Genomic DNA, 27,012 nt, shown 5'->3' with positions numbered 1-27,012 from the left:
CAGTATGACCCTGGGCAAGTCACTTAACCCTGATTGCCTTACCAAAAAAATAAATAAATAACAAAGAAAGAGAGAGAAAGGAGTAAGGATATCCAACAAAACATAGTATTGACATAATATTACAACTAAGCATTAACACAGCGAGAAAAACTAAGACATTTTGCTTTTTCTTGCACCGAAAACTTTTCATTTCCCATGTGCCCCAAACCAACATGACATACCACATCTGTCTAACACCTGGCAGAATTATAGAGGCCTATCCATCCTAAGACCCATGTGCTGAAATTCACAGGAGGAATTTTGAACTTTTGCACTTCTCTGCTGGACCAATTGCCCATGACAGAACAGTCACAGAGCCAGTCACGATTCATTTCCCATGAGTCTTACCTTGCAGACAATGCAATCAGTCAGTCAATCCCAGGATCAGAGACACAGAGCTGGATGGGGCCTCAGAATCCTTTTAAGCCAATGAACTCTACTGATAAGAAAACTGAGGACCAGGGAAGTTAAGCAATGTGTCCAAGGACACACAAATAGGCAATATCTGAGGAAGAATTTGAACCTCTGACCCCAGAGCCAGTGCCTTTTCCATGGTATGCCTCTGATCAATCTAAAAACATTTATTAAGCAACTATTATGTACCTGGTACTATATTAAGGTGTGAGGATACAAGGACAAAAGCAAAATAATCCCTGTCCCCAAGGGGCTTATATTCTACCATGGAACCAACATATACAAAAATACACAGAAGCAGAGAGATACTAGCAGCTTGGGAGATGTGGAAATGTTTCATGTCAAAGGTAGTGTGCTACTGCCTAGAGATTCTTTCTTTGTTTATGTATATGGGGAGGCAGTAGAAAGAGTTCTAGATAGATATCAGAAGACTTGGGTTTAAATCATATTTTTGCAACTTTCTAGCTACGAACTTCAAATAAATCATCTGCACTAAGTCTCAATTTCCCCATCTCCCCAAAATGGGAGCATACTTATAGGGTTGTTGTATCAAATGAGATAATGGGTGCAGAACTTACATGCCTCAAAAAGTGTAATATAGAGGCAGCTAGGTGGCACAGCTGATAAAGCTCTGGCATTGGGGTCAGGAGGGCCTCAGTTCAAATCCAGCCTCAGACACATGACATTTAACTACCTGTGTGACCCTGAGCAAATCACTTAACACCAACTGCCTCACCAAAAACAAAAAAAAAAGTGTGACATAATTTTGTTTCCTAACACTGGGACCCACTTTGCTCTTCTATAAGATGGGGCTTGGACAAGATGAACATCAAATTTAAAATCTTGTAATTCTAGACTTTTAACAATAATTTCTCTTCTCCCCATAGGTGACAAAGTCATCCCACTCTTTACTCCACAGTGCAGGAAATGCAAAGTTTGTAAGCACCCGAATGGCAACTTTGCACTGAAAATGAGTAGGTTTCTACTATTTTCCCTTGGGGTAGCACTGGAATTGTATTTGTGTTGATGCCTATGTCTCATGGTGTGTATCTGTGTGTGTGTGTGTGTGTGTTTCCTTCATTAGCATAAGTGCCACTAAAGGCACTTTGCAAGATGGTACCACCAGATTTACCTGCCGAGGGAAGCCAATTCATCATTTCCTGGGCGTCAGCTCCTTCAGTGAGTACACAGTGGTAGATGAAATCTCCGTTGTAAAGATTGATTCATCTGCTCCTCTGGAAAAAGTCTGCCTGATTGGCTGTGGATTTTCCACTGGTTATGGCTCTGCAGTAAAAGTTGCCAAGGTAAGAGAGAGAGCTTCCATCTAATTCACTCAATAGAGCAGACCTCAAGGTACAAGGTGCATGACCAAAGAATACATACTTGGGCTAGTAGCTAGAAAGGAAATATTTTCTTATAAGGGAACATGGTAGACTAGTGCAAAGACCCCTGAATTTGGCAACTGAAACCAAAAGTTTCAATCCTGGCTCTGATACTTAAATTATGTAAATTATGTAAGTTTAGGTAAGTCATTCTTTGGGCCTAAGTTTATCTATTACGAAAAAAAAGTAAGAATTGGACTAGGTGATTGTAGAGCAATGGAGTCCAGATAACAAGCTTCATCCTGCCAAAGGCAGAGCTTTAACAAACTTTACTGTTCCTTCCAAGGTGAAAATGAGAACGTCTACTAGCAGGGACAGGCTCAGTGTGGTCTCTCTGGGCAACCCACAGGCTACTGTTTTACGCAATAATTGAAGATCCATAGCATTCTGTTGCTTGAGATCCTGAGGTAGGGGGTGGAAGGCAAGCTCTCTCAACCACTGAACTCTCATAACCTACATTTCCTAGGCATCTGGCCATCACCAGATTGTGTAGATTCCTATGTACCCGACTTCCAAAGCACTTTCCTCCACCCTGCCCACTCCACTCCCTTTCTTTCTCCAAAATGTTAATTTCTGGAGTGCAATTTTCATCCCCAACTTCTCACACCAGTTTGAATTGCAGGAGATTTCAGAAAAAGAACAGAACAGGAAAATAAGAAGTGAAGACTCAGAATAGCAGAAGCAGGAAAATTGACCCTAATTCGATTCCAATAATTCCAACTCAAAACTCGGCTCCATTCCAGCAAGAGTCTGAAAAGGATAGATGTGCAATTTTTGAATCTGTTAGTTTTAGCATAGTTGCATCTCATGAGGGCTGGGGCTCTACAGATCAAAATTATTTTCCCCATGTGACAATTCACCACCTAATCCCAGCACCCCATTATCCAGGTCAGAGTTCTACCATCTGAGGCATGGATGAGATGGATGGTGAAGGGATTAGTGTTCCGGCACAAGGTTCACTGTAGCCCACAGCAGACTATGGTTAGAGCCAGACTGTGCTCTGCACTATCACGCAGACATCCAGAGTTTGGAAGGCACTGCAGACCCACCCAGCAAGAGCCTCTGGAGCTGAATAACAGATCCACCGGTGGCTGAAGTTAGCTCCCGCAGCTGCTGCTCCTGCTGCTTCCCACCCCCCCCCCCCACCTCCTCCCCCCCACCCCCCCCACTTCCCCCCCCACTTCGCCCCCCCCCCCCCCCCCGCGCTGCTGTTACTTTAGTCAGGCACAGGAAAGTACCTAGTGTTGCTGGTTCTTCCACGAAGTACCTGGGAGACAAAATAAATAAACACAAAGACAAAAGTCTCCACAAAATGCAGGATCGCCTTCCTGGTGCCACCTGGGACTGGTTGTTTTTACCACATAGGTGTTGGCCAAGGTTGAAGACCCAGTAGAAGAAATTGGAACAGGGCAATAGGAACAATGAGGCTGGAGTCAGAGCACCTCAATCAGATCTCATCCAATGTTAGATATCGCCTTTAAAGATTGAAGACCATGAAGGAGACCAATACAGACCACAGTCTAAGGCTCTCCTCCCCACCAGCCCACATGATTCATTATAGATCTAGTTACGTCCTTTCCCATTGGCCTATAGGTGAAATGATCCATAATGCTCTACAGTCCCCTGTCCCACTCTCTTGCCTGTGACCTCTTTATCATCACCCATGGTTTCCACCAAATTTCTCTCTTCCCCCACTCATCTACTGTTGTTATTTAGTCGTTCCGTCATGTCCGACTCTTTTGACCCCATGCACCACCAGGCACTTCTCTCCTCCACTATCTCCCAAAGTCGATCAAAGGTCATGTTCCTTGTTTCCATCACACAATCTATCCATCTCATCCTCTGCTGTCCCCTTTCTTTTTCCTTCAATCTTTCCCAAAGTCAGGGTCTTTTCTGATGAGTCCCATCTTCTCATTAAGAGGCCAAAGTATTTAAACTACAGCTTCAGTATTTCAGCTTCCAGAAAACAATCTGAATTAATCTCTTTAAGTATTTAAGTATTTCTTGAAGTATTCACTGATTTGACCTCCTTGCTGTCCAAGGCTCTACCAAAACTCTTCTCTAGCACCACAATTTGAAAGCATCAATTCTGAAGCTCTCAGCTTTCCTTTTAGTCTCACTCACAGCCATACATAACTACTGGGAAAGCCATAGCTTTAACTATCTGGACGTTTGTTGGCAAGGTGATGTCTCTCCTTTTTAGTATGCTATCCAGATTTTCCATAAGAGCCTTCCAAGGAGCAAGCATTTCTTTTTAAATTTCAAGGCTGCAGTCACCATCTGCAATGGTCTTTGAGACCCAAAAGATAAAATCTGACACTATATCCACTTCTCTTCCCTCTATGTGCCAGGAAGTGATGGGACCAGTTGCCAAAGTCTTAGTTTTTTGGTTTTTTAATGTTAAGCAAACTCAAGACAGCTTTTATGCCCTCCTCTTTCAGCCTCATCAAGAGGCTTCTTGATTTTTCTTCATCTTCTGCATCAGAGGGGTACCATCTGCTGGATAGTGATTCTTTGATATAAAAAGAGCTTACAGAAGTTGCCCATTTAGGTAGCTCTGTCTATATCAACGTACCAGCTGTATATCAGGTTCTAGTCATAACACCAGGGGAGGCACATCTGTGGACTCAGGTCTTCCTGACTTCAAGTCCAGCATTCAATCCATTTCATCGGTGGAATAAGGTGGGAAGTAGTGAGAGTCAAGTACCAGAATGGAGTGAGGGAAGAGGAGAGGAACCACTATGGTATCTTTCTTGGGTGAGAATTTGAGAAACGGACAGTGGAAGTTACCTAATGATTAAACTGGTCATACAACCTGAGAACAATATTCTTGGTTTACATCATCATGGATTATAACTAGGGGTACACTGAAGCCAGCTTAAAATTTTCAGTATGAACATTTAGACCTCAAAAATTGACTTAAACGTCAGTACCTCATTTACTGTTTCATTGGCTTCTAGACTTAAGAAAGTAAAGGGAAAATATTCAGAAGGCAAATTAAACTTTACAAGCATGTCCTGTGTCCTTCCCTTTCCCAGAAAGTCAGTTGCTTACCATTTCCCAGCACATCCCTGCTTATAATATTTGAACCTCTGTGATTCTAAGTCATATTCACAAGTATTATCTTTTCCTCAGTGGTCTTGATAGAACATAGATACAGTGCTACTGCTTTTGAACTGACTGTGTAGAACTCAAATTGGGGGGGAATAAAAAAGTTAATAACATATGACTATGATCCTATAACCAGCATTTTGTTCTCATGTTTTCACTCGCAAATGAGCAACCCAAGGACATGGCTAATCATCAACAGCTTTAGTGTGCCTCCTTGTGCAATAGAAGCATGGGCAAGGACTTGTTGCATAACACAGAATCAAGAACAAGGTCATCACATTTCAAGGCAGACAAATGCCAATTATAAAATTGATAAAATTTCAATATTTTATATCAACCATTACTAATGGTTGATATAAGTGAAACAAAAATATAAATAAGTCAAAAAGATCTCAAGCTGATTGGTTTAATGGTGTGTTGTGAAATTCAAGTAGAAACAAGTTCTCCTGGTGACTGAGAAAATCACAAAGAAATATTCTATTGTATCTCATTTTTATCTATTTTTTTAAATATTTCCCAATTGTATTTTAATTTGTAGGGGCAGCACTTCAGAGCTGCCTCTTGTCTAATGAGAAAAATCTTCTGGAATCAGAAGTTCAAATATCATTGATGATGCAGCTTTCAGCAAGTCACCTCATGTCTCTGGGCCTCAGTATCCCCATATGTAAAGCATGTAGGCAGATAGATGGCAAAATGGACAGAGTACTAACATGGACAGATAGATAAACAATAGATGGATGGACAGATAGATGGATAAATAAGTACGTAGGTAGATAGGTAGAAAGCTATAGGTAGACAGAGATGCTATCTCAACGAGATCCTCACAACACCCTATGAACTAAGTGCTATTATTTTCCTCATTGTGGAGATGAAGAAACTGAGTCTGAAAAAGATTAAGTGACTTGCTCAGGGTCTCACAACTGGTAAGTGTCTAAGCTAGGATTTGAACTCAGGTGTTGCTCACTCCAAGTCAAGCGTCCTATCCACTAACATCACTGACTTGCCTAGGTCACTTATTTCTCCTTGGAAGTCCATCCCAACTAAGCTGGGAAATGTGTATCATCAGCTTGGCTGTAGGCTGAGGGATTTTTCAGGCCCAGAGAGTCATGAAGAAAACATAAAAAGGCTTGATGGGGCTGGTAATTGGCACCAGTATGGAGAATGACCCCTAATATTGAAATTATACATCCTGGAAGTAAGCCATAAGACAAGTTGATAATGTGGGAGCACCATTGCAATTTTTTCACATCCCTTCAATGACATTTTTGGTCACTTCTCATAGTCTCTTACACTTCTCTGCTTCCTGCATAAAATGGCTAAAGCCAAGTATCCTGGAATTGAGTGACTCACACCTCTTTCCTGATTAAATTTTTTTGAACTTTAAAACACCTTGGAGAACATGGGATTCAACCCCTTTGTTGTACACATGAAGAAAACAAGGCTCAGAGAGGTTGAATGCCTATTGAATCCTTAAGGCTTTTGTGGTTAGCTCTCTATACAGCAAAAAATTACTAAATTATTCACGGGAATTTTAGATTGACTTCAGAATTACAAAGATTGTATAAGTACACTACCCAGGGGTGGGTAAATCTAAGTTCTCATGTTTTCTGACCACACAGGTCACTCCTGGCTCTACTTGTGTTGTCTTTGGCCTGGGAGGAGTTGGCTTATCAGTGATCATTGGCTGCAAGACAGCTGGAGCCTCCCGGATCATTGGCGTGGACATTAACAAGGACAAATTTGCAAAGGCCAAAGAGTTAGGTGCTACTGAGTGCATCAACCCTCAAGACTACAAGAAACCAATCCAAGATGTGCTAGTTGAAATGACCGAGGATGGCGTTGATTTTTCATTTGAAGTTATTGGACGTCTGGACACACTGGTAAGTATTTCATGATGCTCTCAGATTTCTCCATCCATGAGCTAAGGCCAGGGTGTTAGTGCAAACCCATGGGACAAATGACAAAATCATCTGCATCTTTTGGAGTTTGCCTGCTGACTGTATACACAGTACTAGGGTATTGTCTAAGCAATGTTTTTAATTTCTGACATTCTTCTTCAACTGAAAAGGGCAAAGATAGTCAGGGCTGGGGAGTTGGATTATTAGATTAATCTCATGAAGAATTAAGCTTCATAATTCTTCACTGTGCACTGGAAAGTGTGCTGGTGTAGCAGACCCAAAGACTTGAAAGAAACTGCATTTGCAATGTAGTACAAAGAGCTTTAGACTTGAAGTCAGGAAACCTGGGTTCAAATCACAGCTCTGATGGTTACTAGCTGTGTCACTATGGGAAAGTTCTGTCTCTGAGGCTCAGTGAGTTCATCTGAACAATGGAACTGATGATACTCGTATGACCTATCACAAGATATTTTGAGGAATGTTTTAAGTAAACCTTCAAGTATTATATAAATGTGAGAGGGGCAAGAAAGGAGAATGGATAGAGGTTGGCCTCATAGTCAAGGTGACTAGTTCAAGTATTGTGTCTTTAAATACTGAATATGAGATCCTGGGCAATTAACAACATCTTAGACCCCAGGTAATTTTCTAAAACTATGAAATGCAGAACAATTACTGATGAATACTGGTGCAAGAAGCTTATTTATCATGCAACTCCCCAGATGGCTGCAATGACAGATCTAGATATTTGTTTCAGCAAGATATAGCATTAAGGAATAATTTAAATACGCATTATTATTAAGAAACACTATTAGTGATATCATTAACAATAGTAAAGCACTGTTTTCTTCTTTAATACCTGCAAACTTCTCCCAGAAACCAAGCTCATCTTTTTTAATAAGAATATTCTACTGTTTTTACATGGATGTGCGTGATGGGAAAACTGTTGAAAAATTAAACAAAAACTTTTCCCAGAAAGTCAATAGGGAGGTTCATGGTGGGGATGAGCAGACAGCAACATATCCTAATTAAAAAATTCTAAAGATGAAATAAGGTAAAAGATATCATCAGGGAAGTATAGATGAAGGAAAAAAATACTAGCTGATCGTGTGGAGAGCCCATGGAATGACTACTGGAGAACCCAAGTACTACACTGGGATGTCTGGAGAGATGGAGGAAAGCCTACAGAACATTGGCTTGAACTCTTGTTATAGACTTGTGGGTGGACATGAATAAGGGTGGCCCTCAGGATAAATGACAAACACAGATGGTGGGGGGAGAGAGTGGACGCAGTGAAGATCAAAATTTTCATCACTGAATGAAACACTCAAACCAGTGAGATCACAGATTCACTTGAACACCTGATGACTCTCTCTTCCATAAGTTCTTAATCTCCTGGGAGCAGGGCTGGATCATCAGTAATCTTAAATCATAATTATAAGTGCCCTCTTTCTCCTGTAATAAGAGTAAACACTTTAAAATTCATAAAGGATTTTACATAAGGTGCCCAGAAGAGAATACTGTGGAAGGCACTTTTCTACCATGTCTCTCTTTGGAGGGAGTGAGTAGAATTCACCACACTTCTGTCCACCCACTGGATAGCTCAGGATGTGACCTTCCATTAAGGTCCCTACTTTCTCTCTCACCTTAGGCAGTAAATCTCAAACACTGCAACTACAAAGCAACCTTTCCACTTGAAGTTAAGGTGATATACCAGTTTCACTTGACTTCCTTTATCTGAAAAATTTTTGTAAAACCTCAAACATGCAGAGTCTACATAAAATTCATAAAGGGCTCCAAGCCTCCTGCCAATCTGTTGACTGCTAAGCCACAAGAATAGACGACAGACATATCTAGAACTAGCACCAAAATCTGATTTCTTTAAAGAAAAATTCTTTTCAATACTGGGATATGAACGCAGAAAAACTAGTGAGGAGAGGAGAGAATAACTAAACACACAGAAAAGAAAATTTAAATGAATACTATTGCCTCAGTTAAATGCCCCACAAAATTATGTGGCTAAAAATAATGATGATAATAAGAATAAATACTGAAATTTATATAGCATTTTAAGTTTTACAACAACTCTATCACATAACAGACTATTAATATCCTGATATTATAAGTGAAGACACTGAATCTCAGAGTATTTGGATGACTTCTCCATGGTCAAATACCTAGTGAAAGTCTGATCTGGCATAAGAACCCAGAGATCTCCTCACTCCAAATTCTGTGCTCCTTCCAGACCACTATACTTCGTGGTGACACATTGCAGTTAGTTCCATGGAGGGCAAGATCATCTCCCTGTTTGGAAATAACTATTTGCTCAACTAATTAATAAGAGAATACCAAGCTACTCTTCCCTTCTTTCTGAGTGAAAGCTCAAGCATTTTTCAAAGGATTTTCTCTGTGTGTCTCTTTGTCCCAGAGTGTTTGGTAGCCATATTGTGGAAGTTTCTAGGAGCTGCTGATATCAGGAAAAGGAATTAGGCAGGACTTGTCACAGAGAGATTCTTTGTGAGGTTAGCGTGTATATAATGAAGCAAGTTACAAACTAGGTGGGTAATTGTTTTGTAGCTCTTTATTACAGTACCATGGATAGTGACAATCGTAGAATAGCTTTTGTTTTTCTCTTATTTATGAAATATATGTGTGTGTTTCATCCAAGACAGCTGCCTTTCTAGCCACCAATCAGGCTTTTGGAGTTTGTGTCATGGTGGGTGCCCCTCCTATTGGCCAAAACATTTCTTTCAATCCTATGCTGCTTTTGACTGGACGCACCTGGAAAGGAGCTATTTTTGGAGGTATGTAGTTTGTCATGAGAAGAGAATGTCTGCTAAAAACTCAAGCAGGTGACTTTTTACAACTAAGAGAATGGTTTTGAAAATATTGCTAACAATTAGGGTTGTGGGGTTTTTCTTGTTTCTTTTGTTTTTTACCTCTGGCTAGGTCAATCATTTCAAAGTGATTGAGATGTGGACACAATTATGTAGACTCACTGAGGTTCAAGTCAATTCAACAAACATTTTTAAAACATCTACTGTGTGCCAGTTACTGTTCTCAGGTTACATTTCAAACTTCCTTAATGAGTCAGCTAATAGCACTTTTAAAACACTTATGTGCCAGGCACCATATTAAATGCTAGTGCTACAAGGAAAAAGAAAGTGGTCCCTGCCCTAACAAAAAAAACCAAAAAAGTTCACATTCTTAAAAGGGAGACAACATTGTCTTGATCTTAGTAGCTAAGTCTTTCACAGTTGATCATTACAACATCACTGTTACTGTGCACAATGTTCTCCTGGGTATGCTTGTTTCACTTTGCATCAGTTCATATAATACTTCACAGGTTTTTCTGAAACCACCCTGCCTGTCATTTCTCATAGCACAATAGTATTCCATCACAAATCATAAACCACACCTTGTTCAGCCATTCTCCAATTCATGGACATCCCCTTCAGTTTCAATTCTTTGCCAACACAAAAAGAGTTGCTATAAATAATTTTGTAAACATAGGTCCTTTTCGCTTTTCTTTAATCTCTTTAGGATATAGAGCTAGTAGTGGTATCACTAGGTCAAAAGGTATATACAATTTTATAGCCCTTAGACATTGTTCAAATTGTCCTCTAGAATGGTAGGGCCGGTCTGCAACTCTATCAACAATGCATTAGTGTACCAATTTTTCCACATCCACTCCAGCATTTATCATTTTCCTTTTCTCTCATGTTAGCCAATCTGATAGGTGTAGATTCTTTCAATTTGCCTTTCTCTAATCTATAGTGATTAAGAGCATTTTTGTCATGTGACTATTCATACCTTTGATTTCTTCTGAAAACTGCCTATTCATATCCTTTGACCATCTCTCAGTTGGGGAATGGCTCTTATTTTTATAAATTTGGCTCAATTTCCTATATATTTCAGAAATGAGGCCTTCATCAGGGAAACTTGTTGTACCTCTTATTTAAAAGTCATAGCTGGTTGATGAGTTTAATCAGTTCTGTGCATCCACACCAGTCTCTTTAGAAAACTATTTTTCTCCTCATTGGAATTCTTTCCTTTTGTGTCTTCAGAATTTCAATGTTGAGTTTCCCTTCCCTACAGGGCTGGCTTACCCTGTAAATTTTAGTCCATAATATCCAGCCAATTTTTCCTATGAACCCTTTGAAATCTGTTTCCCAAAAATCTGTGGTGCATGTCAAACTATGCCCAACTTTCTTCTCATTTTCTACTACAAATTATACCAGGAAGTGGACACTTCCTCACAATGTTGCCATCATGTGTACTCTGACTAGTTCCTCTACATTAGTGAGATTCAGATCCAGAAAAGGATTTTCCCCTTTAGGTTCTCCCATTTGGTTATCAGAGATTGGGCCTCTCTATCTCACACAGGCTGAAAATGCAGTGGCCACTCATGGGTATGATCCCAATACTCATCAGCACGGAAGCTTAAACCTGCTCTAGGTTAAGGATCTGAGCCAGCTCTCCCTTCCTTAGGCAATCTAGTTGCCCTCCATTCCTGGGTACTCATCATATTGGTACTAGACTGGGTACCTGGTTAGCAGATAACTGTAGCTTAAAACTCCTGACTGAACCCGAGTGATCCACCAGCTTCAGCCTCCCCAGTAACATGCATGACCACCCTCCATCTTTTAAAGGATGAAATTAATAATGAGGAAGGAAAAGTCAACTATTGCAACAAGTCAGTTTCTCCAAGAATATTATGGAGAATACAGGAGAAAAAAAACTTAGCTGTGAAAGAAGATGAGATGTCCTGCAGACTAAAGTATGCAGAGGATTTGGCTGCCTATTACAGCCAGGCTGAATGGCCTAGAGGTGAAGGCTGGTGAGAGCCTTTTAAGCAATTTTTGAAAAAAATCCATCCTCTAAAATGGCTAAGGAACTGAGCAACGACTTCCATAAGTAAAGTGTTTACTTGTTCAGAGAGACTTAGAACAGGGGTGGGAAATCTGCAAACTCGAGGCCACCTGTGGCCCTCTAGGTACTCAAGTGTGGCTCTATGACTGAATCCAAACTTCACAGAATATATCCCCTTCATAAAAGCATTTGGTCAGTAAAACTTGGACTCAGACAAATGGCTGCACCCAAGAATATTTAACAAACTAGAATTAAAAACTCCTTACCCTCTAGGCAAACCGTCTTTACCGTCATCAGAAAATTAGGGGCAGCAATCACTATCATAACCAACAGCTCCCTGGTGCCAATTAAAATTTTTCTCCTGGGTAAAAAATGCACGGCTGTTGGCAAAGAGAGAGAGAGCACCATCAAATGTCTGGGTGATGGAAGTCCTCCACCACTCCTTTACCAAGCTTCTGTGCCAGGCTGCATCTATGAAGCCTTTGAGTCATGGGTTTCATTGTAACTAGTCTCCATGATACATAATAGACCAAATTTACTTCCTTGTCTCTGGGCTTGCGTTTCCTTTTCCCTTTTCCTGACACCTGAAGGTTTCTCTGTAGAAATTTAAGGCCTGTTTTACTGAATTTTGTTTCCTAAGGACTTCCAAGGGTCTCAGTGGACATTTTTCTTGCATATGGAAGGCCTCCAAACAATAGGCCAGTGAGCTGGGAGAGAATCTTCCAGGAACTTCTCTCTACAATACCCAGTCTGATGAATATATGCAGTGCCTTTCTCACTCCTCCATCTTTTTTGCCTTAATTAAATTTCTGTCAGATTTGCAAGATGCCAGGCAGCTACATGCTTACCAGTCATAATTAAGTATACTGCCTTCCTGATAAGGCACTTGAAGTCACTATCTTTTAGGGAAGGAGTGGGGAACCTGTAGCCTGGAGGCCACATGTAGACATCTAGGTCCTCAAGTGCAGCCCTCTGACTAAATCCAAACTTCACTCCAAACCAACTTTGATGTTGTTGATCAGTCATTTCAGTCTGCTCTGACTCTTTGTGATCCCATTTGGCAAAGATATTGAAGTGCTTTGCCATTTCCTTCTCCAGCTCATTTGACAGATGAGGAAACTGAAGCAAACAGGGTGAAGTGACTCACCCAGGGTCACACGCTACTAACTGAATTCAGTCAGACAGCCAAACTTGAGGACCTAGAGGGCCACATGTAGCCTTGAGGCCATAGGTTCCCTATCCCTGTTGTAGTCTATAGACTCAAAATCCAAATTCCGTTCTAAATGTATACTCTCATTAGGCAGACATTCACTTTCCAGATCAAAGTTTCTCTGTGTAGCCCTTGCCTTTAATAGGCAGCAGTCGGGAAAACAAAACCTCTGCCCTATGATCCTCAGCTTCTTCTCTAAGACACTCTGTGAGGTGGATGCCTACTGTGTGCAACCCACTCATAGTAGACATTGTGTTAGCTATTCAGGCCAAAACACTCTACAGTTGTCTTCATGGCTTTAATCTAAGAATCCATTTCTTGGCTTTCTGCATGTCCAATTTTTAGCATGTAAATACCCCACAAGAAACTGATTTCCTCTCCAAAACAATGTTCTATCACCTCGAGGAGCTTTAAAGCATCCGTTCACCTTTGTTATGTAATGAAAATGAAAAGCTAGTTTTACAGGCTGTCACTTTTACATCCTCATGCACATTGCTTATCTGAATGAAATAATGGTGTTCTGCTTGCATCTTTCAGGTTTTAAAAGCAAAGATGATATCCCCACGCTGGTCTCTGATGTTATAGCCAAGAAATTTACACTGGATCCATTAATAACACAGGTTTCTACTTTTGATAAGATCAATGAAGGATTTGACATGCTGCGCTCAGGCAAGAGGTAAGATTTGGATGTCCTTCCATTTTTCTGCTGAGAAATTTGGTAAGTAATAGCCTCATAATTTGGCTTTTATTTCCACAAGGATAGCCCATCAGCAAAGAGGTGGCTAAGGGATTCAGGCAGACATCACCAAACTAACTTTGACATTCGGCAGTGATTTCAGTCTTGTCTGACTCTTTGTGACCCCATTTGGGGTTTTCTTGGCAAAGATACTGGACTGGTTTGCCATTTCTTTCCCCGGCTCATCTGATTGATAACAAAATTGAGGTAAACAGGGTTAAGTGACTTACCCAGGGTCACACAACTAGTAAGTTTCTGAGGATAGATTGGAACTCAGGTCTTTCTGACTCCAGGCGTCATGCTCTGTCCACTGTAACACCTAACTGCTCCAAAAACTAACTTAAGTGACAGGACATTTTAGTCCTACAAAAGGCAATAAGTGAGAGCTAGAAAACCTTCCTTAGCCTATTTTCTTATGTTAGAGCCCAACCATAGCTCCCTTCAGTAGCCAGGGCCTGTTAGTATTCTTTAAAGGAAAAAGAGGACTCAAAATCACAAGTTGTTTAGAAATTGCAAGTAAAATGAAATTGTGTTACAGTAGAAGAAGGTTTGGGAGCCTCTGCTGACTTTGGAGTAAGAATCACGTTGGGTACTGGGTTGAAATCCCAACCCAGTTACTCCCTTTTACTGACTTTTGAGTCTTTAACTCCCTGGGCCTCAGTTTCCTCTTCTGTCAAATGAAGGGGTTGGACTAGACAGCACCTGAGCTGTCTTCCAACTCTAGAGCTGTCATCCTATGCAGTAGAATCAATCAATCACTGAGCATTTATTAGGCACATAGTATGTGACAGGCATTGTTCTGAGTGCTAAAGATGCAAAGAAAAACCAATGACAATTCCTGCCTTCAAGGAGCTTACATTTCAGTGGGGAAAAAACATATATAAATCTGATGTATTTAAAGGGCCAACTCATGATCAGTTATCAGAGTGAAGAAAGAGATGGTGGGAGAGCATGTAAAAGGGATATCAGCCAGTCAGTAAATATTTGTTAAGCACCTACTATGTGCCAGGCACTGAGAGGCTGGCACCAGCTGCTGACAAGACCGGGAAAAGCTTCCGAGAAGAGGAGAGATTTTGACTGAGTCTTGAATGAAGCCGGAGATTTTAAAGTTGGAGACTGGGCAGGAGAGTAGCCCAGGTATCTGGAATAGCCAGTGGAAAGGCATGGAGATGGCAGATTACTGTCCTGTTCAAAGAACACTCTGTTCTTAAGTCTATCCGTGACACATAAAAGGTTTGAGACACATAACTTCTGGATATTAATCAGTTTATTAATAATGCTACCATATTATTAATGACAGGGGTCAGTGACACTCTTCAATGGCAAGGACCTGTCATGGAACGCACTCAATGTGTACATGCCCTTGGATGATTCGGTGTTCCTGAGGGTGGCAGTTGATTCTGATTGGTTAGGAAGTAATGAGAGAGAATGAGTATCGTAATGAGAGGTAGACCTGTTCTAGGGGGGCTACGGGATATGACTTGGATCATTTCATTTACTTCCAAATCGCCCCTAATCTTGCGCAATTTAGTCAAAGCATTTGTACCCACGCGCAGACACACACACACACCTGAGTGGAACACAACGGGCAGGAATTCACCTAGATGACACAGTCTAGGTGGGGTAAATGTTTAGCAGAGTTCAGTAAAGTCCTTCAAAGGCTGGGATTCAAACAAGAAAATAGTACAGGAAAGAGCTTAGATTTCCCCCATAATTGGTTATTAATAAGCATTTCTCTCATACCTCAAAACCCACGTGTAAAGTAGTTGAAGACAAGAAAGAGATGAAGGAGCCAGGTTAAGAAGAGATTTAAAATGACAAACGAAGAGCTTTATATTTGAACCTAGAGAGAATAAGAAGAGGTTTATTGAGTAGGAGAATGGCATGGGCAGACCTACAGTTTAAGAAAAATCACATTGTGTAGATGACAGATTGGAGTGGGGAGGTACTTCATGCAGAAAGACCAGTTCAAAGGCTTTTGCAATTGTCCAGAGGACATATGAGGAGGGCTTGAATTAGAGAGGTGGCCATGTGAATACAGAAAAGTAGATATGTGAAAGATATGTTGTAAAGAAAGAAATTATAGGGGCAGCTAGGTGATGCAGTGAATAGAGCACCGACCCTGAAGTCAGGAGGACCTGAGTTCAAATCCGGCCTCAGACCAAACCCTTGATACTTACTAGCTGTGCGACCCTGGGCAAGTCACTTAACCCCAATTGCCTAAAAAGCAAAAAAAAAAAAAAGAAAGAAAAGAAAACATAACAACTGCTACTCATTAGATATGTCGGTTAGTGAGAAAGAAAAAATCAAGGCTGATACAAAGATCATAAACCTAACTGGTGGGAAGGATGACAGTACCCCCAACACTAAAAGAAAGTTAGGGGCTGCTACGTGGTGCAATGGATAGGCACTGGCCCTGAATTCAGGAGGGCCTGAGTTCAAATCCAGGCTTTGACACTCACTAGCTCTGTGACCCAGGGCAAATCACTAAACCCCATTTGCCTCAAAAAAAAAACAGCATAAGAAAGTTTAGAAGAAGAAACAACTTGAAAGGAAACAGGTTGAGTTCTCGTTTGGACATGTTCAATTTCAGACCTAAAGGACATCTTGCTCAAGCATCCAACAAGCAGTTGGTAATGGAGAACTGGATTTCAGGGGAGAGAACTAGGTCTGGGATAAGTTGCATAGAAATCATAATCAGACCCATGTGAGTTGATGAAATCAACAAGTGAGAGAGTATGGAAGAAGAATTCTTAACCTATTTTGTGTCCTGGCAGTCTGGTAAAACTTCTGGACCCCTTCTCATAATACTGCTTTTTAAATGAATACAATAAAATACATAGGATTGCAAAGAAAACAAGATATATTGAAATACAGTAACAAAATCTTTACTTTAGTTCAGAGCCTCAGGTTAAGAATCCCTAGCATAGAAAGAAAAGAGAAGATGGCCCAGAACTGAGCTTTGGGAACACCCCTAGTTAGGGGACACGTCATGATGAAGATTTAGCAAAGGAGACTGAGGAGTAATCAAGCAGGTGAAAAGAACCAAGGGAAAGCAGAGTCACCAAAACCCAGAAAGGAAAGAGTATCTTGGAGTAGTAAGTGGTCAATGGTGTCAAAGGCTCTGGTGGAGGTAAGGAGAGGACTGAAGATGAGGATCATAAAGAAGCTATCAGATTTAGCAATTTAGAGATCCTTGGTGGCTTTGCAGAGAGCCATTTCAGCTGAATGGTGAAGCTGGAAGGCAGACTGGAAGAGGTTTAGAAGGGACAGAGAAGAAAGGAAGCACTGCTTGGAACTAGTGTTTTCAAGGAGCTTACCACAGAAGGAGAAGTAAGATAGAGGGTGGTAGCTGGCAGGCATGGAAGGAACTAGTGAGACAGTAGGGATTTTGAAGTAGAAATCTGGACATATTTTTGACAGCTTTATGTAAATGTGGGAGTTATTGAAGATTAGAAAGATTGCGTATGATGATGGAGGGCAAGTTTCTGAGAAAATGGGAAGGAGATAAGGGAATATTTAGAGGTTGGTCTTGGTACTCAGAAGGGCCGCCTATCTGAGACACTGGTAGTGAAGGAAAAGATAGTGGGAGATGATATCTACAGGTGTCAATTAATCAGTCAGCCAATTAATGAACACTCATTACGTACCTACTATGTGTTAGGCACCAGACCACATGCTACCAATATAAAGAAAGGCAAATGACCATCTCCTCTCAAGGAACTTGAGGCTAAATAGGAGAGATAATATGTCAACAATTATGGACAAAGAAGCTATGTACAAACAAACAGCAACTACATACAAAAACTATGTACAAGGTCAATTAGAGATGATCAACAGAAGGAAGGCACTAAAACTGAGGAAGAGGATCAGGAAAAGTTTCGCATAGGAGGTGGGATTTAGGGGCAGCTAGGGGAGCAGTGGATACAGCACTGGCCCTGAAGTCAGGAGGACCTGAGTTCAAATCTGGCCTCAGACCAAACACTTGACACTTACTAGCTATGTGACCCTGGGCAAGTCACTTAACCCCAACTGCCAAAAAAAAAAAGGTGGGATTTTAGCTGGGACTTGAAGGAATTCATGGCAGCTGAGAGATAGACATGAGGAGGGAGAGCTTTCTGGGCGCGGGGGACAGCCACTGAAAAGTGGCCCAAGGGAGGGAGACGGAGTGGGCTTGTGCAAAGAAGCCAATGTCACTGTATCACAGACTGTATGGGAGGGATGATATAGGGTGGAAGAGGATTGGAAAGGTAAGTATATGAGAAAGAGGAAAGAGAGGAAAAGTCAGAGAGTGGTCTCAATTTTTTCCAGTGAGGTGAAGAAAAGGAATGAGAATAGGGAGGAAGTGGCATGAGAGACTTGGGAAGAGAAAGAAAGATTATTTGTACAATAGGGAGTCAATCAGACATGAATAGTGGGATGGTTTTGCTATAGTGGGGGCCTATTTGAGATTAGCTAATATAATCTTTTTTCTGCTAGACAATGGGAGTTAAATGACTTGCCCAGAGTCACACAGCTAGTAAGTATCAAGTGTCTGAAGCCAGATTTGAACTCAGGTCCTTCTGATTGCAGGACTGCTGCTCTATCCACTGTGCCACCTAGGTATCCCCTAGCTAACACCATTTTGAGATGGACCAAGTCAGCATGGTTTTATGATTCCCTCCCGTTCCATTCAGCAACGTGTGAATAAGACCAAAGAAGATAAATGGTAGAAGTCATTCAGGATTATGGTTTGTCAAGACGTGACAGAATGAAAGGGAGAGAAAACAGTATAGGATAGTATAGAGCTGACTTAGCTCACCAAGAGGTCAAGTTTGGGAAGGGAGAAGAGTGAAGTCAGAGCAGAGGTGATATCCTTTGATAAAACTGAGGAAATGGAAGTCACAGAAAGGAAAAAAGTAGGTTTAGGAGCAGCGAGAAATAGAAACGTAATTAAAAACTAGTTTGAATTTTCCATCAAACCATGAGTGTTAAGCCTTGATCTCAATGCAAATTGGTCAACTAATCTGGTGGACACCATTGGTGGCCTTTGTTCCATTCAATTCCATTCAACAAGCATTAACTAAGCACCTACTATGTGCTAAGAACTGTGCTGGTCTGTTTGGGATTAGGTAGTGCAGTGCCTACAGTGCAGGGTCTGAAATCACGAAGACCCATCTTCCTGACTTCAAATCTGGCCTCAGACACTTACTAGCTTTGTGACCCTGGCTGAGTCACTTAGCCCTGTTTGCCCCCGTTCCTCATATATAAAATGAGCTGGAGAAGAAAATGGCAAACCACTCCAGTACTTTAGCCAAGAAAACTCCAAGTGGGATCACATAGAGACATGACTGAAACGACCAAACAACCAAAAACACCTATTATGTGCTAAAAAAAATAAAACCATTCTGGTCTACTTAGAAATAGGTATTTTTTAATGCTAACTCTCCCCTCTAAGAACTTCCTTTGTGGTATAGATAATATTACCTTGGAATGTTTTTTGTTCCCCTCTTTTAGGAAAGACTCCAAAAGGAATGCTTCCACAGATTTATTACGTGTCCTAGGTGCTAGGTAACAAGATGAAATGACAGAGTCCATATTCTTAAAGAATTTACAATCTAATGGTGGGGAAAGGGCCAGTAGGGAAAGAGACACTTAAGACATACAGAATTAGGTGAGGGAAATGAGGCTCAGACAGTTTAAGAGACTTACTCAGGGTCAAAAAGCCAGTATTAAAAAACTGAGACTAGAACATGGGTCAACAGACAACCAGGTATATTTGATTGAAATGGTAGAATGTCATCTAACTAGAGCTGGGCGAAGTAGAATATGCATGGTAGCAGGTCTGTAAGAGTCGAACATGAAGGCCAAAATGATATTGACAGATAATGTAACGTTCCTCTTACCCCATGGGAAAGGGGGAATTTTGAAGCTGGGCACTTGTAATCTACAGGTTCTCCAAAGTCCAAAGCAATAAAAATTAATTTCATGGTATTTTACTGAAGGTCATATGGCAAAAGTCCAAGGCAGCAGGTGGAGGGAAATAAGATGGAATTACTAGGCCTAAGAAGCAAAATCTAGATGAAATTTTTTTAACTTTTGTTTTTAAAACTTTAGGTTCCAAATTTTCTCCCTTCCTCTCTCCCCACCCACCCTCATTGAGAAGGCAAGCAACTTGATATAGGTTATATATGTGTAGTCATGCAAAATACTTCCATAGTAGTCATGTTGTGAACAACTAAGTATATTGCCCTTCATCCTATCCTGCCCCCATTTGTTCTATTCTCTCTTTTGACCTTATCCATCCTCAGAAGTGTTTGCTTCTGATTACCCTTTTCACAACTGCCCTCCTCTCTATCATTCCCCTGCTCTTTTGTCCTCTTCCCCCTCTATTTTCCTCTATGGTAAGATAGGTTTTCATACCCAACTGAGTGTGTATGTTATTCTCTCCTTAAGTCAAATCCGATGAGAATAAGATTCACTCATTCCCTCTCACCTTCCCCCATTTCCCCTCCACTGTAAAAAGCTTTTCTTGTCTGTTTTCTGTGAGATAATTTACCCCATTCTACCTCCCCTTTCACCTTCTCTCCGTATAATCCTCTCTCACTCCTTAATTTTATTCTCCAGATGTCACCCCTTCATCTTCAACTCACCCTAGGCCCTCTATCTATCTATCTATCTATCTATCTATCTATCTATCTCTCTACCTCTCTCTCTCTCTCTCTCTCTCTCTCTCTCTCTCTCTATATATATATATATATATTATATATATATATATATATATATATGTACTATATAGCATATATACTACATATGTATACTATATAGTATATATGTACTATAAATATACTACATATATAATATATATATTATGTATGTGTGTATTTATATAATTTTCCCCCACAACTACTCTAATACTGACAAAGGACTCATGAGTTATAAATGTCATTTTTCCTTGCAGAATGTAAACAGTTCAATGATAATAAGTCTCTTATGATTTCTCTTTCCTGCTTACCTTCTTATGATTCTCCTGAGTCTTGTATCTGAAAGTCAAATTTTCTATTCAGCTCTGGTCTTTTCATCAAAAATACTTGAAAGTCCTCTATTTCTCCGAACATCCATTTTGTCCCTGAAAAGATTATGATCAGTATTGCCAGGTAGGTGATTCGTGGTTGTAATCCTGTCTCCTTTACCCTCTGTAAAATCATATTCCAAGCCCAGAGGTCCCTTAATGTAGAAGCTGCTAAATCTTGAATTATCCTGATTGTGTTCCCACAATACTTGAATTGTTTCTTTCTGGCTGTTTGCAAATTTTCTCCTTGACCTGGGAGCTCTGGGATTTGGCTGCAATATTCCTAGGAGTTTTCCTTTGGGGATCTCTTTCAGGAGGTGATTGGTGGATTCTTTCCATTTCTATTTTGCCCTCTGGTTCTAAAATCTCACAGCAGATTCCCTTCATAATTTCTTGAAAGATGATGTCTAGGCTTTTCTTTTGATCATGGCTTTCAGATACTCCAATAATTTTTAAATTATCTCTCCTGGATCTATTTTCCAGGTCACTTGTCTTTCCAATGAGATATTTCACATTGTTTTCTATTTTTTCATTCTTTTGATTTTGGTTTATAGTGTCTTGATTTCTCATAAAGCCACTAGCTTCCAATTGCTCCATTCTCATTTTTGAGGAAGTATTTTTTCAGTAAGCTTTTAGACTTCCTTTTCCATTTGGCCAATTTTGCTTTTTAAGGCATTCTTCTCCTCATTGGTTCTTTGGACCTCTGTTGCCATTTGGGTTAGGCTATTTTTTAAGGTGTTATTTTCTTCAGTAATTTTTTGGGTCTCCTTTAGCAAGCTGTTCACTTGTTTTTCATGATTTTCTTGCATCACTCTCAGTTTTTCCTCTACTTCTCTTACTTGCTTCTCAAAATCCTTTTTCAACTCTTCCATGAGCTGAGACCAATTCACATTTTTCTTGGAAGCTTGGCATGTAGGAGATTTGACTTTGTTGTCTTCTTCTGGTTGTATGTTTTCATCTTCTTTGTCACTAAAGTCAGATTCTATGGCCTGACTCTTTTTGCGCTACTTGCTCATGATCCCAGCCAATTACTTCAGTTACAAACTTTTTATTAAGGTAGAGGTCTGCTTCCAGTGTGAAGAATGTACTGTCCCAAGCTTTGGAGGTTTTGTGCAGTTATTTTCAGAGATACTTCTAAGGACTTGGAAATTTTCAGTTCTTCCAAGGTGCTATGATGAAAGGCGAGGTGTTTACTCCTTTCCTGGCCTATGCTCTGGTGTATTAGTGACCACAAGAACTCTTTTCTGTCTTGGAACTGTGAGGAGGATTCTCTTTTCACAGCTACTACAAGTTCCACCTTGCCAGTGCTCCTCCGCCCCCCAGGACCATCACCCAGAGCTGTGACCCAGATCCAAGCACAGGCAAAGCAAGAGAATCCTGCCTCAGCACCAGCAAAGAGAACCCTATAATGCCCTCTGATCAGCCACTTGATTTCCCCTTAGTCTGTGGCCTGGAAGCTCCAGACACAGCCACCACCCTGAGGTCACACTTTGGGAATGGGGCTGGGATCCTGAGCTTCTCTCTCTCAGTGAAGACACAGACTTTTCCTGCTAACATTCTAACTTGTCTTTGGTGTTCATGGTTGAGAAGTCTGGAAACCTCTACAGCTACCCATGATTTAGTCCTCTGAGACTGCTCCAAGTTTCGCTGACGCCTGCTTGCCCATGCCACGCTGTGCTCCTCTACCAGCTTTGGCGGATTATACCTTTCTGATCAACCATCCAGGTTGTCTTGGGCTGGAAATTTGTTTCACTCTGTGTTTTTGTGGGTTCTGCTGCTTTAGAATTTGTTTAGAGCCAATTTTTACAGGAATTTGGAGGGGTTTGGGGAAGAGCTAAAGCAAGTTACTGCTTTTACTCCTCCATCTTGGCTCTGCCCATCTAGATGAAATTGTTGAGACCCCTAATTAAGAACTATAATCATGTGATCATAAGTTTGAAAATCCCAAGTCATCAATTCGGGACTATCTTGCTTCAGCATTGGTTTTAACTATGAATTCTCTCTAGAGGATATTGGAAATTTGAGCTTTCTTTTGACAACAGTATTATAATTTTCAGATTTGGGGCCACTTTAGCTCTAGTAGATATTAAGACTCATGAATTCTGATACATGAGACTAAAGTCACAAATAAGATGATTTTAAATAATATGATTTTTAAGTAAGTAGGTAAATGTCAACAAATATGCCCTTTACCTTCTATTACAGATAAGTATTTTTTCATCCAGTAATGTATGGATATGTAGTGATGACTACAGTATATGTAAATAAAGTCTAGGAAAAATAAAAATTTGGCTTCCTTACTGATCCTCCCAAGCCCCCTCCCTACCAACTAATTTGTTCTGTTCTTCGGGGGAATGATTTAGTCTATGATATTACTCGTTGGAAGGAAAGTACAAAACAACTTCTGCTACACTAAGGGCTTCTACATATAATATCATTACGGAAAAATCCTAGAATACCATGGTGTATATTCCATGGTGGTGCTTAATACAGTCAAGTATAACTTAATATATCAGATGGAAATTTGAAAAATTAGTACTTTCATTTCTTGAGACACAATAATTGCTTACTCCAAGAGTATCCATTGATATTCACACTATTGGATATTGGGGAGCAAAAGGATATAAAATGTCAGAAATTAAATACTCAATGCATCCCCTTCCCAAGAGGCTTTTGGGATTAAAATAAACCAACTTTCTTTTCTATCACCTACATTGACTCAGGAATATCTATGAGAGAATTTTTGGTATACAATAGCATGGCTTCTACCATAAGCTGCCTGTCATCTTGTTACTACATATATTACTCTCTGACCCTCATGCCTAGTAAAATGTCATGTATTCAGGTCCTTAATACATAATTTTCAATGGTGATTATGGGCATGGACAAAAAGAGAAATTAAATCTGATTTAATGACAGAGAAACTGAGAATGGGAAGACAGGAAAAAATGGAACAGAGGTATGATTTTGATCTCCTCCCCTACTTTCCTGGGCCTAGTTTGTCCATGAATGATAAAGGGTGTGATTAGGAAAGCTCTGCAGACCAAGATGGTACTTACCTACATGGAAGCCTACTTGGTCACAGAACAGATTGCCTGAAGTGTGAATTAACTAATACCTTTCATTTCTCATTTCAGCATTCGCACCGTTCTGAAAATGTGAGACCAATCACATGGCCCCATCTTGCCAGCATTCTTATTGTATCTGTAAGGAGTAGCAGGACATCAATAAAAGCTTTCAATAATTCAATCACCAGGTTGACCAATGGAAGCCTGCAGCTGAACTGATTAATGATGAATATGAATGGATTTTTAAGACACTGTCTCAAATTCATGTTGAATGAAGGGAAATAAGAAAAGTTAATTAAGAGCTTGATAGAAGGTCATACTTTTCAGTTTCATCATTGTTAAGTATTAGACCTTAGACAACTGACAACCTTCAGTCAAGTGGCAGAAAGCCATCATCATCCATGCCCCTTCCTCATTGATGAGCCATTATGCTTGCTACTTTCTGCCTCTCTGCCTTCTCCCTTTTTCTCATCAGCAAATGTTTGGGGCTCCATTCAGAACATGTCAATATAAAAAATAAAACTTGCTGAATTAAAATACATTCTTTTTTCCTTTGCGCCTTCTCGTTTACAAAATATAAGGTTCGTCCTTTTTAGGTGAACACAAGCCATGCATCATAGGATATCTGAAAAGATATAAAATGACACCAATGGAATATTACTGGTAGTATAATCAAAGGGGGTTTACTATTTATCGACAAAAGTAAATTGTCTTATTAACTAAATATGAATGAAAAATGAGATATACTTAATGGTAATAGTTCAGTGATCTGCACAACATGAGATACTATATAAAGAAAGCAGCTTGGTATACTTCAATTCACTAAGTATTTATTGAACAATTAGTATTTGTAAGATATTGCACTGGACATTGGGGATCCAAAAAAAAATAAACAGTCCTTGCTACTCAAGGAAGTAACATTCTGCCAGGATGATCAAGATGTATATGAAGAGGAAAATACAAACAAAAAAAATTTTTTTAAATACCCATTGGAGGGGTGGGGTCAGGAAATCCTGCATACAGAAAGTGTCACCTGAGTTATTCTATAAAGGAAATTAGAGGATCTATGAGATGGAAGTGGGGAGGAAGTATATTCAAGGTATACAGGACCATGTGCCAAGACTCAGAGACAAATGGCATGTCACATATGGGCAACACCTGGCAAGTCACTTTGACTGAACAGAGAGCATATCATGAAATAAGATTGCATATGGAGGTAGGAACCAAATTGTGAAGATCTTAAGAATTTTGAGGAGGTAGAAGGAGTGGAGGGACGTCTTCAGACCTGTGTTTGGGAAGATTCATTTGGCAGCTATGCAGAAAATGGATTGAGAGAGGGAGAGACTGGAATTCAGTAGGCAAATGAAGAGACTACTGTCCTGGGGCAGCCAGGGGGTGCAGTGGATAGAGCACAGGCCCTGGACTCAGGAGGACTTGAGTTCAAATCTGGCCTCAGACATGTAGTAACTGTGTAACCCTGGGCAAGTTACTTAACCCCAATTGCTGAGAGACAGAAAGAGACTATTGCCCCTAATTCAGGTAGATGTTTATGAGGGCACAAATTAGGTTAGAGGTTGTGGGAGTAGGGGTTGACTCCAGGTCAAGTTTTCTAGCCTGGGTGACAGGAAGGATGGTTACCATCATCATAAATGGAGTTTGAAAAAGGGATCACTTTAGGTGGAAATAGAATAGGCTTTGTTTTGGACATACTGAGTTTGAGAAATCCACAGGGATTTAAATGCTTAAGAATCAGGGGGAAAATGCATGCATAACACACTTAAATTTAATCTGCATCATTACCATTCCTTCCATCACTCTCTTAAGTCAAGAATCAACAAAACAATAAATTCAGTCTTGATTTGTAGCATTTTTTACTTTCCAAGATTTCAAGGCTCACACTGAAAGGCGCAACTATCAGCTCTCAAAGTTCAACATGAGTTGGTTCCAACAAACCACTTCCTACAGGCTATCCACTTGAAAATGTCCAATAGGCAGATTAGCTCTGGACATGTAGATTTGGAGTAATCTCTATAGAAATCATACTTCAACCCATGGGACCTGATTAAATCAAGATCACCAAGAGGAAGAGTAGAGAGAGAGAATGATAGATGGTCAAGGACAGAATCTCAAGGGACACTCACACTTAGTGGAAAGGAGGAACCAATCAAAGCAGACTGAGAAGAGACAGTCATAAAGGGAGGAGTAAAGTGAAGAGACAGCAGTGTCATGGAAGTCAAAGAAGACAGAGTATCCAGGAGGGGACAATCAACAGTATTAACCCAGTAACTCCTTTTCTCTTCTTTGCAAATGAGTGGTGGTGGGGATGCTGGAACAAATCACCAGAAGCAAAGCCATTGTTCTCTCCTGCTAAACTACATTACTGATCTTTCAAATACATATTGGTTGATCAGCTGGCTGTGTCCTTTGTTCTCCAAGAGGACCAAAATGACATGACCACGTTGGAGTTGAGGTACAATGTGTCTGACTGTGGTAGATCAGACCAATACAAGTTTGGCATGCTCGACCCTAGTTCAGGCACAAATAGTCTGTATGAACAATTGGAGTGAAGATGTCTCCAAATTTATGCATCTCACATTTTTTGAGCCACTGTAATTCTGCTTTGCTCACAGAGCACACCACCTTCTTTGATGTGGTCACAGCTTGTTGGGCAGTCCTTCACCAGCATCTCTTTCCAACCTTCTGAGCAGCCCTATAATTATCTCCCCAGCTACAGAGAAACTGAGACACAAGGGGTAACACATATTATCAAAGTCCACGAAAAAAAAAATATTGAGGGCATATGCACAGAACTTGATGGACACCTATATCAATGAAATCTCAACTATTTGTACATATGTAGGCTACATAGCATATTTATGCTGTTTCATATACAAGGCCATAAACTCACACAGAACACACACAAACCCTTAGATACATGCATCAGTCCAATCTCTGAGGGATTCTACCTCTTAGAAGACTCTGTAAGAAAAAGTACCGGGTCCAGAAAATGTCATTCTAGGTAATCGGTGGAATAGAACCCAAGTCCTTGGATATATACACTTTTGAGGCCAAGATTGGAGACTAAAAGGCAAAAAGGGGGTCATATGGTACCACCAGGCACATGAGTTTTCCACAGAGCTAGAGAGGGAAGGCAGATAACCCTACCTTCAGAGCTCAGCAAGAGCTAAACCTAAAGGGAAGTTCTTGTGTGTGCAAGATCAGAGTGCGACCCAG

At 40.4% G+C, this 27,012-nt stretch overlaps 1 protein-coding gene across 1 annotated transcript in view; it reads left to right on the top strand.

Annotated features, from left to right (window-relative positions):
- The window catches only part of LOC110204264 (alcohol dehydrogenase E chain-like), a 30,509-nt gene extending 6,190 nt beyond the window's left edge, over positions 1–24,319 (top strand). The window contains 7 exon segments of the mRNA XM_078151521.1: positions 1,341–1,409; positions 1,412–1,427; positions 1,538–1,757; positions 6,566–6,826; positions 9,510–9,645; positions 13,461–13,599; positions 23,848–24,319. Of these exon segments, the coding sequence (XP_078007647.1) occupies positions 1,341–1,409; positions 1,412–1,427; positions 1,538–1,757; positions 6,566–6,826; positions 9,510–9,645; positions 13,461–13,599; positions 23,848–23,872 (866 nt within the window). The 3' untranslated portion in view covers positions 23,873–24,319.
- Positions 24,320–27,012: the final 2,693 nt, after the last annotated feature.

Source organism: Phascolarctos cinereus, unplaced genomic scaffold (assembly GCF_003287225.1).
Source record: "Phascolarctos cinereus isolate Bilbo 61053 unplaced genomic scaffold, phaCin_HiC Scaffold_186;HRSCAF=763, whole genome shotgun sequence".
NCBI classification, from domain to species: domain Eukaryota; kingdom Metazoa; phylum Chordata; class Mammalia; order Diprotodontia; family Phascolarctidae; genus Phascolarctos; species Phascolarctos cinereus.
This window is presented reverse-complemented; position numbering and strand designations above follow the sequence as displayed.